Source organism: Nilaparvata lugens, chromosome X (assembly GCF_014356525.2).
Source record: "Nilaparvata lugens isolate BPH chromosome X, ASM1435652v1, whole genome shotgun sequence".
In the NCBI taxonomy this organism is placed as follows: domain Eukaryota; kingdom Metazoa; phylum Arthropoda; class Insecta; order Hemiptera; family Delphacidae; genus Nilaparvata; species Nilaparvata lugens.
Window position 1 is genome coordinate 65,129,007 of NC_052518.1, and position 18,622 is coordinate 65,147,628.

Below are 18,622 nucleotides of genomic sequence, written 5' to 3' on the forward strand. Positions count from 1 at the left end.
CAGACTTGAAAATTTGCACAAATATTCTTCAAACATGCTAGACGCGCACTAAGAACGGATTTTGAGATATTTTGCCTCTAAGGGTTTCAAAGGATGAATAAGGATCCTATTAAGTAAGCCTATGAACATTGTAAGGTGAACGCCATATGGAACTGAGATAATTGACACATGATATTCCAACATTATGTTGTAATCATTGAAAAGCTTAAAATAATTTTATCAATCAGCTGATCAAATTAATTCAGCGTTGATCGAGAGCGCAAGCTTGCCACGTGTGTGTTCCATTGTTGTATGTTTGGCCAGTTCGATTTGCGTCTTCTTTCAGCTGTATTATGGAGTCTCATATACATTCCGATTAGAACAGAGCACAAAAATTTTCTTTGATTAGGAGTTTGTTGATAATTCTTTTTTCAAATTCAAATTTTATTGCCATCAAGTTGATAATTCTTTTTTCAAATTCAAATTTTACTGTCATAAAAAATCACATTGAAAACTCTCTTTTTAGACAACAAGATTAGAAAAACAAAATGTCAAACATATACCTACATTTATTTGTAGCACGGCCAGAAAAAAACAAACTTGAGTACTAGCCGTGAGTTCATTCAATATAACTTATACATATTTTTTGGTAATATTTTGTGAATTGGAAGAACGAGTTGATGAGAGATGTGAGTAATTCCTCATATTATCTGATCCAAATGGTTATTCATATTGTAGTCACTGCAATCTACAGTTTTTTACTCTGTAGCTGATAAATTTCATACGTATTGATTGTCCATAATGTATCCAGTGTCCATAATGGGAGTGATTGAACTACTCAAAATTAATATCTTACTGGTCCCTCATAGAATTTATTGTATTCCTGGTGATCGAGCCTGTCTTTTTTCAGCGTTAACTATTGATAATAAAGCTTTATTTACAACTAGCTTAGCCGGCAAACTCCGTACCTCCAGAAAGTCAATGTATTTCATGTCACACTTGACTTTATTTGGTGAATCATGAAATTTATCGGACAATCAATATTTTCATTTACATCTCAATACGGACTTCCTATGTGCTTAGTCATGCAGCATTCATTATTCCGAAAACATATTCATCTCAATCAATTGGTAGTAATATCTATCAGTAAAGTGTTGAATAAAAAATAGATAGGTTAAATCAGTGTTTCAAAAATGAATTTAATGCTTTCATAGTTGTTGATTGTCAATAGATGGTCCAGGAAATATAAGTAAGCTAAATTCAAAAGAATTGTAAATTATTCTGTCATTCTTTATTATTAATTAATGAATGCAATACGAACAACTCTCTTTCATGAGGTGAATATTTTTTTTTCAACATTTTCCAGTTATTGAGAAAGTTTTAAACCATTTATAGTAATAACTATCTTACCCGACAAACTTCGTACCTCCAAAAAGTCAATGTATCTCATGTCTTACTTGAATTAATTTGGTGAATAATGAAATTTATCGGACAATCAATATTTTCATTTACATCTCAATACGGACTTCCTATGTGCTTAGTCATGCAGCATTCATTATTCCGAAAACATATTCTTCTCAATCATTTGGTAGTAATATCTATCAGTAAAGTGTTTGAAGAAAAAAAATAGATAGGTTAAATCAGTGTTTCAAAAATGAATTTAATGTTTTCATAGTTGTTGATTGTCAATAGATGGTCCAGGAAATATAAGCTAAGCTAAATTGAAAAGATTTGTAAATTATTCTATCATTCTTCAGTAATTAATGAATGCAATATGAACAACTCTCTTTCATGAGGCGAATAATTTTTTTTCAACATTTTCCAGTTATTGAGAAAGTTTTCAACCATTTATAGTAATAACTAGCTTACCCGGAGAACTTCGTACCTCCAAAAAGTCAATGTATCTCATGTCACACTTGAATTAATTTGGAGAATAATAAAATTTATCGGACAATCAATATTTTCATTTACATCTCAATACGGACTTCCTATGTGCTTAGTCATGCAGCATTTATTATTCCGAAATAGTTATTTGTATATCTAGAGTGAAAAGTACTGTTTTTTCTCCCTGAGGGAAAAGTTTGAAGCCCGAGGCGAAGCCGAGGGCAACAATTTTCCTGAGGGAGAAAAAACATTTTCCACTCATGATATACACAACATTTTTCCTCCACCTACATTTTTATAAAAACTTCAAATAAAATAATTTTTAAAAACGTACGTGACCAAACAATGTGTTACAACATAATCTAAAAAGTAAACAGAAACAGCTGGCTTGTAATCACAGTTATCCGCCGACAGCGCTATTTGTCGGCAAAAGTTGTAACAACAATGACTGCCACAACTACAGCTATGATGAAGTTTCCGTTTCAAATTTGATTAGTTAATGAGGAATATTCGTTGGCTGGTATTTTGAATAACATGGAATAAACAAAAATTATACATTTTTTTAGTATAGTGATATGAAGTTTGAAATAGTTTTAGCAAACAAACATAAATTTCATATATTGATCAAATGTCCGGTTGAGTTATTGAATTTAGCTGGTTTAATGACTACTCTATATGCTATATGCTACTGAGCTTAGACCTTCTAACCTATTTCGAATGTACGTTTTTAAATGAAGATGCTTCCCATGTTATTTAAATGGAATCACTTTTACGCTCTAGGGAGTTTTCCTATTTTTCCCCCCGAGAGCGAAAAAGTGACACTTTAGTATTATGTTCCAGGGAGTAAAGTACCGTAAGCACTTTAGACAGGAGGTGGGTTTTCCTCCACCTCCACCTCCACATATTAATGAATGCAATATGAACAACTCATTCATGAGGTGAATAATTTTTTCCAATATTTTCCAGTTTCTCAATGATAGGGAAGTGATAATTATTTGTATAGGTATTCTAAGGAACCATTATCTACAGCTGGTACCAATCAACTACACTTCAACTACAAACTACCGTTTTAATAGGTACCAGTACACAATTTATTACAGAGTTAAGTGTTTATTACAGCTGGTAACTTAAGATGCTAATAAATCATATTATCACAATATGATCTTGAATCATGATCATCTTTCCGTTCTTTGGTAGCCGCTCGGCCGATAATTTCGAAAACATAGTTCTGTAAGATGGATTAATAAATAATTATTTTAGCCCCCCTTTTTAAATTTCTGTTCAGAAACCATCCCCAATATTCACACAACATATTCCCATAGTTTCATGCCGTTATGTCAAGTAGTTTTCAAGTCTATAGGGAACAAACGAACATACAAACACACAAACAGACATTCATTTTTATATAATAAATTTACATTCGGCTCAAAAAACTAAACAAAATCCTCTCTAAATGGAGGTAGAATGAAGGTTGACAACTTTCAGTTCTGTTTAACATTTTTTTTTCAAATCACTTTCAAAAAGTTCATGTAGTACCTACTATTGTTTTTGAGACACTTCTGGCGCTATCATAGTTTTACCACTATTCTGTTCCACAGTCCTATTTCTTGCAGTCGTTAACTATATCCTTAATAAAGTAAAGAGCTGGCTTATACACGTACGGGATAGGAAAATACTGTTTGAGGCATCTTCACGTCTGAACAACTGGACTAATTAACTTAAAATTTTTCATATAGATTCTTAATTAACCAAGGATGGTTATGCGCCTATTTTTAATTCTCCAAAATTTCATTACGTCAAGTTTTCAGTTTCTCAAGTTTTAAAATAGATCCTTGCGGAGCACGGGTTCCTGCTAGTTTAAAATAAAAATAGTAAGAAATAGAAAATAGCCTATAGTCTGTCCAAACAGGCGTGAGCTCTGAAGGATTAGGCAGACCCTCCTTCTACTAACACACAATCGCAGTCTTCGTTTGTGTGTGTGAGTAAAAGAACGGTCTGCCTGTACATGCCCGCTAATGATTCTTGTATGAATCGCCTTGTGCTAAAAAAATACATTTTTCCAACTGTCAACTTTACTCAATTTGTACTCCATTCACTGAACTCTAAATATTATTCATTTCAAAATGAGTCCAAACTCGGCACAATTGTGACAACTTAAAGGCTATAATAGTTACATGTCATATATCTTGGATTTTCTATGTAGCCCAACATAATTTAATTTGTTGAGTTAAATAAAATATGACTTATATGAAATATAAACAATATAAAATATGTATGAAAGTCCCGTTTTATTATTTTAATTTTCAAGACACTAAAACTGCTTACAGTTGTCACAAATGCATCGTGTTTAGAGTCATATTGAAAGGAATAATATGTAGATCTCTGTAATTAGAGTACAATTTAAGAAAAATTAACAGTTAAAGAAATATAATTTCTTAGCACAAGGAATAGTTGGCGATAGCTCAGCCATACACGTATTCATGAAGACCCATTAGCGCAGGTCATTGATATATAGAATCTATATTTAGTAGTATACAAACATAGTATATCGATGGCGCAGGTAGGCCGGGCATGTGTGGGGGAGTGAGGGTCGGCTTAATCCTTCAGGGCTCACGGCTGTTTGGACAAACTATAGTTGTGTATTTAAGAAGTATTTTCTTGTTATTTACTTAATAAAATATAAGTAACGAAGATTATTTGGTTTTTCGCTAGTAGACCATTTGCTCAGGGTGCCAGTCACCTAAGCCTGGGGCTGCCTTCATCTGTGTATTGTTTAACAGTGGTCACTGACATTTTATTAAAAATGTCTACCTCTAAAATTTCTATGCTTCATTTTATTCTCTGGTGAATTTTTCATCCTTATGCTTTAGTCCTATCCATATTAGAATTCGATAAATGTTACTCATTAATTTAAATCGCAGGCATAAATTCATTGATCTCATTCGTAAATAAACTAAAGGTTTAAAAATAAAATGTTTATTGCTTGGTCATTGACATTGATGTCCAAATTTACTTTCTAATTTGATATGTTCAATTTTAGGAAATTATCCTACTTCATTTTCCAGGTTACATGGTGGAGACAATGTGCAAATAAAAAGATATTTTGTATCGTTCTGGAATGGAGTAGATCTAAGGTACAAACTACTAAAAGGACCGAAGATAAGAATCAGTATTGCTGGAATAATCATATCAAGGGTGAGAACTCAATATTTACATACTCGAATGACTATTTTTGTCTCTGTGTGATTCTAATGGTCAAAGATTGTATGATTCGAAATTCGAATTTTTAGACTATTTGAACCTATTCGTAGAAAATATTGATATTGTGGTTTCCATAAACAAGTGACTCATATTGCTAAACTATTGAAGAATGAGGATATTTATAAATATGTATATTTGTTGTCTTATACTATATTGCAAATCTAGAGCAGTATCTTAGGATTCTGGGGCACATATTCTTTAATATTAATGACCAATGTCATACATGACATCAAAACCCATTTAATTTTTGAAATAGTACTTTGTGAATTGGAAATCTGGTCTTGGATTTAATTATTAAATGTAATTGATAAAGCGAGAAGATCTCCAATGTACAAAGATGAAACGTGTGTTTTATCACGTTTCGTGAAGGCAATATTATGGTTTTAGTCAACTCACTCTTGTTTGTATAGCATGGAGCTACATGCTATACAAACAAGAGTGAGTTGACTTTTGGTCTGTGAATCAAGGCTGCATGTGTTTTTCACATAAATAGATTTTGAATTTTTCTTACAAGGCCCGTATTCCTTGAACCGTTTGTGAAGTTAGTTGTTGAGTTAAGGCATTGGTTATTACCTGAAGGATTCTGTCTTGAGAATTCAATTATAGGCTTTCGCAGTCCGGGCAGTTTAAACCTACATAATTGTATTTTTGTAGTATACCAGAAACCAGATGTTATGCAAAACAGATGACATAAATCAGTTATAATATTTAATAGTTTGTTGATTGGAATTCACTCTATCCTACATGTTTCAATAGAGATTACACACGTTGAGTATTAATCTTTGAGACTTATTTATTTCTAATATTCTACATGGCGCAGTCGGTAAATAAAAATCACAGCAAATGTCAACCATTCGACGGAACAACCGAAGATTGGATATATTGGCACGAAAGGTTCAAGATTTTCCTACGAAATGGAAACATCAAAAACGAAGAAAAAAAAACGAGACTTACTACTTGAGAATCTGGGACCGCAACCATTCAAGATAGTTTTCGATTCTATGCATCCGACCCCCATAAACAACATTGGATTTAATGATGCGATAGAAGTCTTAAACAAATACTACACGAAACCACAAGCACCTCTATCCCAGAGAGTTTGTTTTTCTCGACGATTCCGGAATGAAGGTGAGACCATAACTCAATTTGAACTAGATTTAAGGTTTCTCGCAGGAAATTGGAATTTTGGTGATAACCTGGATGAACGTTTAAGAGATCAGTTCATATTAGGCATCAACAACGATAGTTGGCAACTTGAGTTATTGAGAATGCATGCATCAACACAAACAACTTTTACAAAAATAGTAGAATCAGCAAAATTGCTAGAAACCGTTAACCTTCAACAGCAAGAAATTAAAAACAGTTCTACAAATTTGAATAGAGTAAAAATTTCTGATAAACATCAGGCAATGGAATCTAACCCTCAAAAGTACAACGAAAAATATGAAAAGAAATCGACTCTAAAATTGAACAAAAATACACATTGTCTCCGTTGTGGAAACCGGCGACATTCTGATGGTGTCATGTGCACTGCAAATAACAAATTTTGTAAAGCTTGCGGAGGTAAGAACCATTTTGCTAGAGCATGTCTAAAAGTAGGGAACGCTACAATTGTAAAAGACAAACAGATAAATCAGGTCCGCGAAAATTTATCAATAGAAGATGACAACCTGTCACTTTCCGATATTGAACATATAAGAACTCTGGAAAAAGGCTGTAAAGTAATGGTGAACGTTAAACTCAACAACAACACAGTGAAAATGCTGTATGATCCAGGTGCCGCTTACAGCGTTATTAACGAGAAATTATGGAAAAAAATTGGAAGTCCCATTTTAAAACCAACAAGAAACCTCACGGCATACACAGGGATTGACATTGAAACACTTGGAGAAACACATATAAATGTCAATGCTTTTGGTGACTCCAGGAAATTACCAGTAATTGTTATAAAGAAAGATGACATACCTTTGTTTGGACTTAATTGGGTCCTCAAATTCAATCTACCCTTACCTCCCGGTGCTGAAATATGCTCAGTAAAAAAAACGATAAGCTCTCCACAAAAAAATAACTCAGTTTTGGTAAATAAAATAATCACAGATTTTTCTGATGTTTTCAATCCAAATCTGGGAACAATAAAGAACTGCAAGGTACTTTTCCACATGTCAAAAAATGCCATACCAATAGTTGCAAAAGCACGTCCAGTTCCGTTTTCCTTAAGAAAAGCAGTAGAAATGGAACTACAACGTTTAGTAGACAGTAATGTACTATCACCTGTAAACACAAGTGAAGAACCTATCACATGGTCCTCACCAATAGTTATTGTGGTGAAACCTACAGGAGCAGTCCGGATATGTGCTGATTTTAAAACCACCATAAACAAGTTTATAAGTCCAAACAACTATCCCCTACCTAGGTTTGAAGAAATCACTTCAAAACTTACAGGAGGGAAAGAATTCACAATTATTGATTTGAAGGATGCATATCTACAAATGGAAGTTGATACTTCTGTACAAAAGTATCTCACTATTTCTACTCATATAGGATTTTTCAGATATTCACGCCTTCCTTTTGGGATAAAAATAGCAACAGCAGCTATTCAGTGTAAAATGGATCAAATATTGGCTGGCTTGGAAGGCGTTGCATGTCTTTTAGACGAGGTAATAATAACAGCTCCCACAAGAGAAGAACACATTAACAGAGTCAGGGAAGTGTTAAAACGTTTTGAAAACAATGGACTTCGAGTACAAACCACAAAATGTAAATGGTTTGAGGAATCAGTAAACTATTTGGGACACAGAATAGATCAAACAGGTATACACCCCACAACTGAACACATCAAAGCCGTAGAAGATATGCCATCACCGAAAAATGTCAAAGAACTAAGATCATTTTTGGGATCAATCAACTACTACAGTAAATTTGTTCCACATTTACAATCACTGTGCGTTCCGTTACACAAATTACTTCAAAAAGGAGCAAATTGGCACTGGGATAAAAAACATGAACAAATCGCTACAAAATTGAGACATTTATTAACAACATCAGATACTTTAGCTCATTATGATGAATCACTTCCTCTAATTCTTGCCACAGACGCAAGTGAAGTCGGATTAGGTGCAGCTTTTTTTCACAGATATACTGATGGTACTGAAAGGCCAATTTTGTTCGCATCAAGACGACTTGACAAAGCTGAAAAACGGTACAGTGTGATTGAAAAAGAAGCATTAGGTTTAATTTTCGGAGTAACACGTTTTGAACAGTTCCTCTATGGCAGACATTTTGAGATTCGTACTGATCATAAAGCTTTAGTGAAAGTTTTCGGTGAAAATGACTCTATTCCAAAAGTTGTTTCCAACCGTATTGCTAGATGGGCTTTAATTTTGAGCTCATACGACTACTCAATAAATTATCACAGAGGTGCAGATAATGCAACAGCGGATATGCTATCAAGGTTTCCTTTGGAAAATGTATTGAAGTCAAAAAACGAAAAGTTAGGGGAAAACAATAGAGCACATCTTTTCCACCTTCGATTTCAAGATATACCATTATCAACAAAGAGCTTACAAGAAACAACAAAACATGACACAACACTTGCAAAAGTTACAAACTATCTCCGAAGTGGTTAGACAACAGATACAAATGTAAACAAAGAACTACTACCATATTACAATAAACGAGAAGAACTATCATTTGAAAATGGCATACTCCTCTGGTCGGGTCGTTTAGTCATACCCACAAGATTAAGAACAAAAGTACTACAAATTCTTCATGAAGGTCATCCAGGAATTGTAGCAATGAAAGGAAAAACATGATTCCAAGTATGGTGGCCTGGACTGGACAAAGATTTAGAGGAACATGTAAATCACTGCACCGCATGTCAAGAAAACAGAAACAGAGATGTTGAGATGCCACTTTTCTCATGGACTCTTCCAACAGAAGTGTGGTCTAGAATCCACATAGATTTCGCAGGACCATTTTTAGGGAAAATGTGGTTAGTCGTTGTAGATGCTAGATCGAAATGGCTCGAAGTAATACCCATGTCAACAACCACAACAAAATCCACGATCAATATATTACAAGATCTATTTTCTAAATTTGGCTACCCAAGAATAATTGTAAGTGACAACGGTCCTCAACTGACTCCGTATGAATTCCAAAATTTCTGCAAAGAACTGAACATAAAACATGCACGTATCACCCCATATCACCCAAAAAGCAATGGATTAGCGGAGCGTTGTGTACGAACGTTCAAAGAACGTATGGGAATTTCAAAAGGAAGTACTGGCACCTTACAAGAAAAACTAAATAAATTTGTATTCGCTCATAGAACATCCCCAAAGAGAGCAACGGGAAAAACACCTGCTTTTATGATGTTCGGTCGCGAGTTACGCTGCAAAATAGATCTATTACTACCAGATGTTAACGACAGAGTAGACGAAGAGTTAGTTAGACAAGGGAACAGCAAGCCGAGAGTCAACGCAAAGGTGTTCGGAGAGGGCGATGGCGTATGGGTACTAGACAGATCAGGCAAAGGCTACAAAAAAGGAAAAATCGTTAAAGTAAATGGACCATACTCATACCTAGTGAATGTTGAGGAAACGATGAGAAGATGCCACGCAGATAAACTGCGATATGCAGATTGAACTTAAGAAGAAAGGGGGAAGATGTAGTATACCAGAAACCAGATGTTATGCAAAACAGATGACATAAATCAGTTATAATATTTAATAGTTTGTTGATTGGAATTCACTCTATCCTACATGTTTTAATAGAGATTACACACGTTGAGTATTAATCTTTTAGACTTATTTATTTGTAATATTCTACAATTTTCAGGATTTGAATCTTGTAGGGAAAGCTGGTGTTTTTGATTCAATCAACTGGCAGAGTTTTTTTTTTAATATATTTTTTTATTTAATGTCGGGAGTGGTTTAACTGGACCTTGAGGAGCAGGCCAAGGGACTTTTTTAAGGTAAAGTAAGATAATAGTTAATTGTACACATTTTTATTTTCAGACCTATAATTTTATTATATAATATTATATTATATATATTATTTTGTTATTATTAAAACCCTGAACGACCACTATAGCCATTTCTTTTCTTCCCACCATTCACTTTACATATTTGGTGGAGTCTCCTACATTACATATTTTGAAATTATTGAGAAAAATAAATATTTTTTAATAAAAAAAAATAAAAAAAACTCTGCCAGTTGATTGAATCAAAAACACCAGCTTCCTCTACAAGATTCAAATCCTGAAAAAACAATTATGTAGGTCTAAACTGACCGGACTACGACAGCCTATAATTGAATTCTCAAGATAGAATCCTTCAGGTAACCAATGCCTTAACTCAACAACTAACTTCACAAACGGTTCAAGGAATACGGGCCTCGAAAGAAAAATTCGAAATCTATTTATGTGAAAAACACATACAGCCTTGATTCACAGACCAAAAGTCAACTCACTCTTGTTTGTATAGCATGGAGCTAAAAACCATGATATTGCCTTCACGAAACGTGATGAAACACACGTTTCATCTTTGTACACTGGAGATCTTCTCGCTTTATCTATTACATTTAATAATTAAATCCACGACCAGATTTCCAATTTAAAAAAAAACTATTTCAAAAATTAAATGGGTTTTGATGTCATGTATGACATATCACTCGTCCACTGGCAGACTGGACCCTCAGTCTTAAACCCGGGCTCCGAATAAAACAAACAAACATAAATAGAAAATTAATAAAAGTGGCGAATATATGAAGGAAATCCATGCTCTACAAACAATAGTTCTCTAAATAAATGAATTTCAACAAATACAATTTCAAATTTCAGGGGTTCTGGAATGAAGATAGGTTAAAGTAGTTCTCAAAGATGTAGATGATACTTGGATGTCCTGAGTGATGAACTGGCAGTCGTCGTTGTATATGAAGTGCTTGCGTATTTGTGTGATGTTAGATGTGCTCCTTTGTTAGATGTCCGCTGTTTGCTTTGTATGCCCGCTGTTCATTGATGATAATTATAGTTGCTTCAACTCCTTCACACCTCCAGCCACAGATACAAATTGAACCATGTACCAAAGATAAGATGACGATCGTAAGGTATCCATACTTCTGGTTCAAGTCGAGCCATTTCTCAACTGTCGAAGAATTCTCTCGCAGCTCAGCTCGCAAGTAATAGCATGTGTGTCCAACCAGTAATAGGCTACGGTAGTTGAGTAGTCACTGGATATTAATTCATCAAACTGCCATCCAATCGAGCCGCCAAAATAATGAAATCTCTCAGCATCGAAATTCATCTGTTATGATTTCCATTGAAGATGAAGTTTGTTCTTCATCATACGGAAGCTCTGATTAGCGCCTGATGTCCTCTCCGTTGTTGAGTAGTGTACATCATACTACGTGATGAAAATTCAGGCCCTTCCTGTGTTAACAGCCAAACGTCTCTGCTTGCATAATATCCTCCAGATCTTCAGAACAATTGATCTCGTAGAGTGTAGTGACAATTCACAAGTCGCCTTGCGCTGAAGCTGAAATCATCTCGAACAATAAGCTCGTGAAGTCAGTGAAATCCCACGAAGTCCTTGAATGCTTGAGTCATTGAGTCCATGAAATCCCGCCAAGTCCCGAAGTCCTCGAGGAGATGTAATGTGAGAACTACTACTTATAGGAATATGAATGAGTATAAGAAAATTTCAAATCAAGGAAAAACTTTAGGAAAGGATAAACCCCTTTACAAATTGTAATAAACTCGTACTTTAAAAAGAAAACTACTAAACTTTTAACTACTAAATAAAACTACCAACTTTACATAATCATAAAACTCCATAGCTAACTTTAAACAAAATCTCAAATTCAATAAAAATAACTTCAAAAGGGAAATACTTATTTTCACTATAGATAAGAATATGAAAAAAACGACCACAGTATCATTAAACAAAAAAAATTCAATAAGATAACTTTATGAGAAATAAGTATTTCAGCTCAAAAATGATAAGATAAGCCAAGTAACGATCATGTTGAGAAACCAAAAAAAAATTCAAATTTGATAAAATGACTTAAAAAAATCAATAAAGATCAAGTTTAATAATACATTAAGTAGAAAACTATTTGACAAGTTTCTTTACATACAATGAAATTCGACCATTAACGTTAACATTAATAATAATATTCAAAACAATAATCGAATGAAAAGTAATTAATGTTTGATTGATATCATAACAAAATAAATAATTGATTGACTGGATGTGATTGTTTTCATGTTATTTACTTTGAATAAAAAAACCTATAATGAAAGACAAATTAATTATTATTACAATTCATAAACTCTGGAGTCATGTCTGAAATCAAAACAATATATGAGTCATATGGAAACAAAACCACAATCATACAATAAATCATCAGAATATAAGGAACTTATACTCTAGTTATATTTTTATTGAGAAAGAATTTTAAGTCAAATAATAGTGAATAAATATTCATCCATCACAAATAAAATTTTCCTATAACGGCTTCATTATGAATTTCCATAAGTTGAGAAATCTCAATGAACGTTTAAAAGTAACAATAAATGCTTGTCATTCAATGAACGACCTTGCCCTGGATATGAATAACAAGATTGACAACTACACAAAAATACGTGACAATTGCACTTTCTTTAACGTAGTTCACATCAGTTCAAACGCAACAAAATATCAAAACAATGAATTATATATTACTGTATATTATATTACTTTTTCGTGGCACCAAATAACAATGCACCATGATTTATCGAGAAAAAACGTTAATATCATTCATTGCATGAATGCAATATGCAATCAGAATATATGAATATGCAAATGAAACATGACCATTTAGTTTTCATACAATGATAAACAATAACAAAAAACACATAAATGCTTAATCATCAACCATATTTCCTGTTCATTTTTCCTGGAATAACCATAATTTGAAATAACTGAGATATAATTATAATGACTATGAAATATAACATGGGTAGTCATAACTGTAAAATCAATACAAAATCAATAATGCAACTGGTGAAATTAAATGTGAAAACCAGCCAAATACCAATTTTCATAGGTAACCGTACTCTAAAATTACAAATATGTAGCCATGGAATAGAGAATCTCTTTTATACCACGTGAAAAAATCTATATAAAATATATACTGAAGCATTCACATTAAATAGGCATGATATAATACTCATATAACACTTCAAATTTCAAAAGCCCTACTGTCTGAGAAGTAAATCAACCATAAAACCTTTAATAACTAGTCATGTAATAAATAAACCTCTTTTATAATAACTGATTCTATATCGCAAAACATAGCTCTACAATGATTACCAAAAATCACTACTGTAAATCAAACCCAACCATGATAATAAGACCTAAACTCAACCTATTGTGCCGAAAAGAACATTTTTCTACCTATAACCATCAATATTAGAACCATGACACGATGAAAATATTATCATGAAATATAATCGAGAACATAGTAATCATTATTTTGTACAGACACAATCATTACTTTATACAGTAATTATTACTTTTCCATGACACGATGAAACTCAAATATTATCATGAAATATAATGGAGAACATAGTAATCATTACTTTATAAAGTAATCATTACTTTTCCATGACACGATGAAACTCAAATATTATCATGAAATATAATCGAGAACATAGTAATCATTACTTTATACAGTAATCATTACTTTTCCATGACACGATGAAACTCAAATATTATCATGAAATATAATCGAGAACATAGTAATCATTACTTTATACTGAGAAAAAAAATATAAAACGAAATGCGATATAAAGATATAAACATATAAAACTAAAACTCTGCTATCCATAGCTGAAAAAATTCCCCTATAAACGTTTATTATAACCCATGAACAATAAACTTGGTCTATATTACCATTGAAAAACATGGACTTTACCTTCAGCATCAATAATCATTAATAATATTTTAATAAAATTCTATGAGGACTTATAATTTAAAGGCTTAAATCACAAGACCCCATCGAAAACAGACCAAATGAAAAAAATATAACCCTATTATCTAACCACTGGATGATAAACCCATAAATATTATAATCAATTCTGATAAACAATGATGAAATGTTGAATAATTACGAATAATATTTACAAAAATTGCCTTAGGGACTTTAATATTGCGCATAACTTCAGAAAAATACGACTTAAAAAAATGACTATCACCATTAAACTTTAATAATTAACCAATATGATAAAAAATTCAAATATTTCATTCATGAAATCTATCAACCTTTGATAACCCTTGAAAATATTTCAATAAAACTTATTCGTAACCTTAATATAATAATGAAATATAAAATCCAAAGGGCCAAAATTTTAAAGCGAAATATCTCAAAACCCTTTGCCCTAAACAAAATTATAATTATCGCAATGTTAGAATCTATACTAAGAAAATATGAAACTGCAATAAAAATTTCTCGAAAATCGACTTTTTCCGAATTTGTCTGAAATTTATAGTCTAACAATCAAAATTCGCTGCATACCGTGTAATCGGACAACGATATTAAATTATAGCATTACTAGAAGCTATAGGCTGAGCGAGGAAAAACGTTAGTCTGCCAGCACTGTTACGATAAAACGCTATTATTTATGTGGCGTTTGAAATTTGATATTAAAAAAAATCCAATATATTATGATTTTAATAGACTGGCAATACTCGAATCTTGAAGAAAATAAAAAATAACATTCATCCAAAATTCAATTGTATTTATAAATATAAAAAAAACTCAACTTTCCACTTTCAATGATAAAATCCTTCTAATAATCTTTATTATTTAACCATGGAACCCCAAAATATCATGATTTTAATGATCAATAACACCTCGATGATCTTCACTATATACTGAAAAGATTACGGAAGAAAGTAAAATTAATCCAGCAATCTGAATCAACAAAGTAAGCTGAATATCCTGTAATCCAAAGTATATGTAACCTTACTCGCAGCTAAAGAATCATATTATTATTAAAACAATCAAAATTATAGTTTCATCCATTTAAAATACTATTCTAATTATCTTATCCCACTCTTATCATTAACATATAGTGGTTCAATATTTCCTTCACATAGCATCAGTTTTCGTTGTTCATATTAGACACAAATTTTCTCCAATTATTAGATATCGATTCATGAATTTTATAGAGGTAGTACATTAAATGACGACTATAAATCAACTGAATGCATCTATTCTAAAAGCAGTATTTTCTTCTGTAATACATTCGTTGCTGAGTCTGCTTTTCTATCCTCGATTGATTTGTTTGCAGGCCTGATTTCTCATTATTATCGTTCAACTGGGACACTTCTTCCAAAACATTCTCACTACCTGATTGTAATAAGATATTCGAAGTGTCATCATATTTCTCTACCGAACTCTCATCAACAACAATTCCATCAGTTTCAATTTTATTATTCTTCATATCATTTAGAAAATTATTATGCCTAGATGACGCTCCTAAATTCAGATCAGACTCAGTATTTTCACCTTCACTGTTTACACAAATCGCTGATTCACATTTCTGCAATCGGTTCAATATAATATTTTCATGACCTGGTTCTTGTTTATCGGTAATTGATTCATACCAAATTTTTATTATCTACATCACTTTTCAACTCTGAACATGAGTCCGTAATTTTTCGTTTAACACCATTTGTTGATCCACATTTCTGGCTATAATTCATTTTAATATCTCCAAGATCAAATACTTGTTCATGAAAGATTGAATACTTCTTATCATCAGTATTGGAATAATTACTACTGACATATATCTCATTTGCCTAACACCTTCCAAAGTTAACCTGATTCAGTGACTTTACAACTTCCTAATTCATTCCTTGAAATATCATTATTTGTCTAAAACATTTTCATCAATATGCATAGTACTAAACTCCTGTGTCCTATCAGTAAAATATGCTTTCTTACGTCTAGCATTTCCCGAAAACTTTCTGCCATCAAAAGAACACACTTTAATATCATAGCCTTGTATTTTTTTACAAATTCTATGCATCCTTTTATAAACTCGATAAGCATAATTAACGTTGTAAAAACAATCCCTAGTAAAATGATTATGTTTACCACAAACTTTACATTTCTTACGTTTTTTTTTCTATTAGTCCTATTATTCACAAAACTAACATTCTGATGCATCTTGACTCCTCTAGATTCACGATCATTACGCATACCAGAATTCACACAATTTTCAAACGGCCTGTTATCAATCCTAAATGAAAAATCCAAGTCACTTTCCGATAAGTCCGATAATAATTCTTCCCTAATCATTTCCATATATTTTTCCTCATTGTCGATTCCTCATGTACTTGTGTAAAACTAGCATCACAACAAATATTTATTTCATTCAAAACAATATCATCACAATTAATAAAATCCTCACATGATGTATCACAAATAAAAGCTTTTTCAAAACGATTCTCAATTTCAAATTCATTTCCTATTTCCAATAATTCTTCAAATTCTGTTTCCATATTATCATCTATTAGTTGCTCTTGTCCAAATTTCCATTCATTCAAGAAATTCTGGCATGATAATTCATATTGCTCAGTATTTTTAAACAATTCTTCAATGGTCCTATTGGGTAACGTGATAATTCTTCCATATATATGTGAAGACAAACCTCTTAATATAATTCTGATAATCCGTGATTCCTGCATATTCGAATTTTAATTTCCTACATAGGGATAAAACTCTCACTACAAAATCTCTGCCATCTTCCTCGAATTCCATTCTACAAGTATTCAATTCCTTTTCTAATTTCCACAATTTGTGAGGAGACCGAAAAGAATTAATCAATTTTTCTTTCACTGGCATATATTCAAAATTGTTCTGTCGGTTCAAATCGTTCTTAACAAATTATTTCAAAGTATTTCTCAGCACTTCCTTTCAAACAAGCCCGTAAATATAATAAATTATCCCTTTCATCGACCCAACCATTTGCTGAGGCAACCTTCTCAAAGTAATCAAAAGAATCATCAATGTCGAATTCTTCATCTTTTCCATCAAAAAATTTCGGTAATAGTAAGGATTTATATTTTTCCATTGTTAATCCGTTCCAATTCAATTATATTCAAAAAAAAAATTTCCAATTAATCCGGTCTCAATAATCATAAATTCTCCATAATATCTCAAAATATCTTCAATAATATAATAAATTTTCAATTTAATCCTTTCTTAATAATCATCAATTTTTCATATCATCATAAATATCTAAATCTCTCCAATAATCATTAATCATTAATCTTGCAATCTTACAAAATCTTCAATTATCATAGCTTTTACAAGTTAAAATCTCAAAATCAATAATCGTAAATCTTCCCAATATCGTCTATCTCATAATCGTTATTCTTAATCCATCTAAATCCGTCAGTAATACATTTGTAATAGGCAATGGTAATAGAAATTCATCCTACCAACTGTTTCTACAGCCCCGTAAGGTTTACTATTTGACTCAACTATTTGACCCATAATAAATTTCACTGAAATAAAAAACAATAATCAATAATAAAGAATGCGACCACAGAATTAAGGATACCAGAAAAGTCCAAGTATCAACCTGGATTAAAAATAACCCTCAAGCCTCCACCAAATATGTAAGCATATGGTGAGAATGAGAGAACTATAGTGAGGTTTCAGGTCGTTTAGGTTTTTTTTAGGCTTGAGCCTCTACCAAATATGTAAGCATATGGTGAGAATGAGAGAACTATAGTGAGGTTTCAGGTCGTTTAGGTTTTTTTTAGGCTTGAGCCTCTACCAAATATGTAAGCATATGGTGAGAATGAGAGAACTATAGTGAGGTTTCAGGTCGTTTAGGTTTTTTTTAGGCTTGAGCCTCTACCAAATATGTAAGCGAATGGTGGGAAGAAAAAATAAACTATAGCTTTCGGTTGTTATTTAACATCAATACTTATTTATTTAATACGAATAATCCAATATGAAACGGTGCGAAACGGAAAACAATTGGAATTGAGATAAAGGAAAGATTACAACTATAATCAATAAACAAAATTTCTGATGATAATAATCAGATAGTAATTATTTAAAGGCTACTCGCTCAGCTGATCTGTGGTCGTTCAGTTTTTTTTAATTAAAAACAAAAATTACTATTTAGAATTATGGATCTAAAAAATAAAGAATGTACACTTAACTATTATCTAACTTTACCTTAAAAAGAGTCCCTTGGCCTGCTCCTCAAGGTCCGGTTAAACCACTCCCGACTTTTTAAATAAAAAAATATTTAAAAAAAACTCTGCCATTTGATTGAATCAAAAACACCAGCTTTCCCTACAAGATTCAAATCCTGAAAATACACTTATGTAGGTTTAAACTGTCCGAACTGCGACAGCCTATAAATGAGCTCTCAAGACAGAATCCTTCAGGTAAACCAAAGCCTTAACTCAACAACTAACTTCACAAACGG

The 18,622-nt window shown here is 32.2% G+C and overlaps 1 protein-coding gene across 11 annotated transcripts in view; it reads left to right on the plus strand.

The window, feature by feature from the left end:
• The window catches only part of LOC111062931 (A disintegrin and metalloproteinase with thrombospondin motifs 16), a 196,913-nt gene that overhangs the window by 114,730 nt on the left and 63,561 nt on the right, over positions 1-18,622 (plus strand). For all 11 annotated transcript variants that reach the window (XM_039441366.1, XM_039441370.1, XM_039441372.1 and 8 more), the window contains one exon: positions 4,929-5,058. In XM_039441366.1, the coding sequence (XP_039297300.1) occupies positions 4,929-5,058 (130 nt within the window). The remainder of the gene's footprint in view (positions 1-4,928; positions 5,059-18,622) is intronic.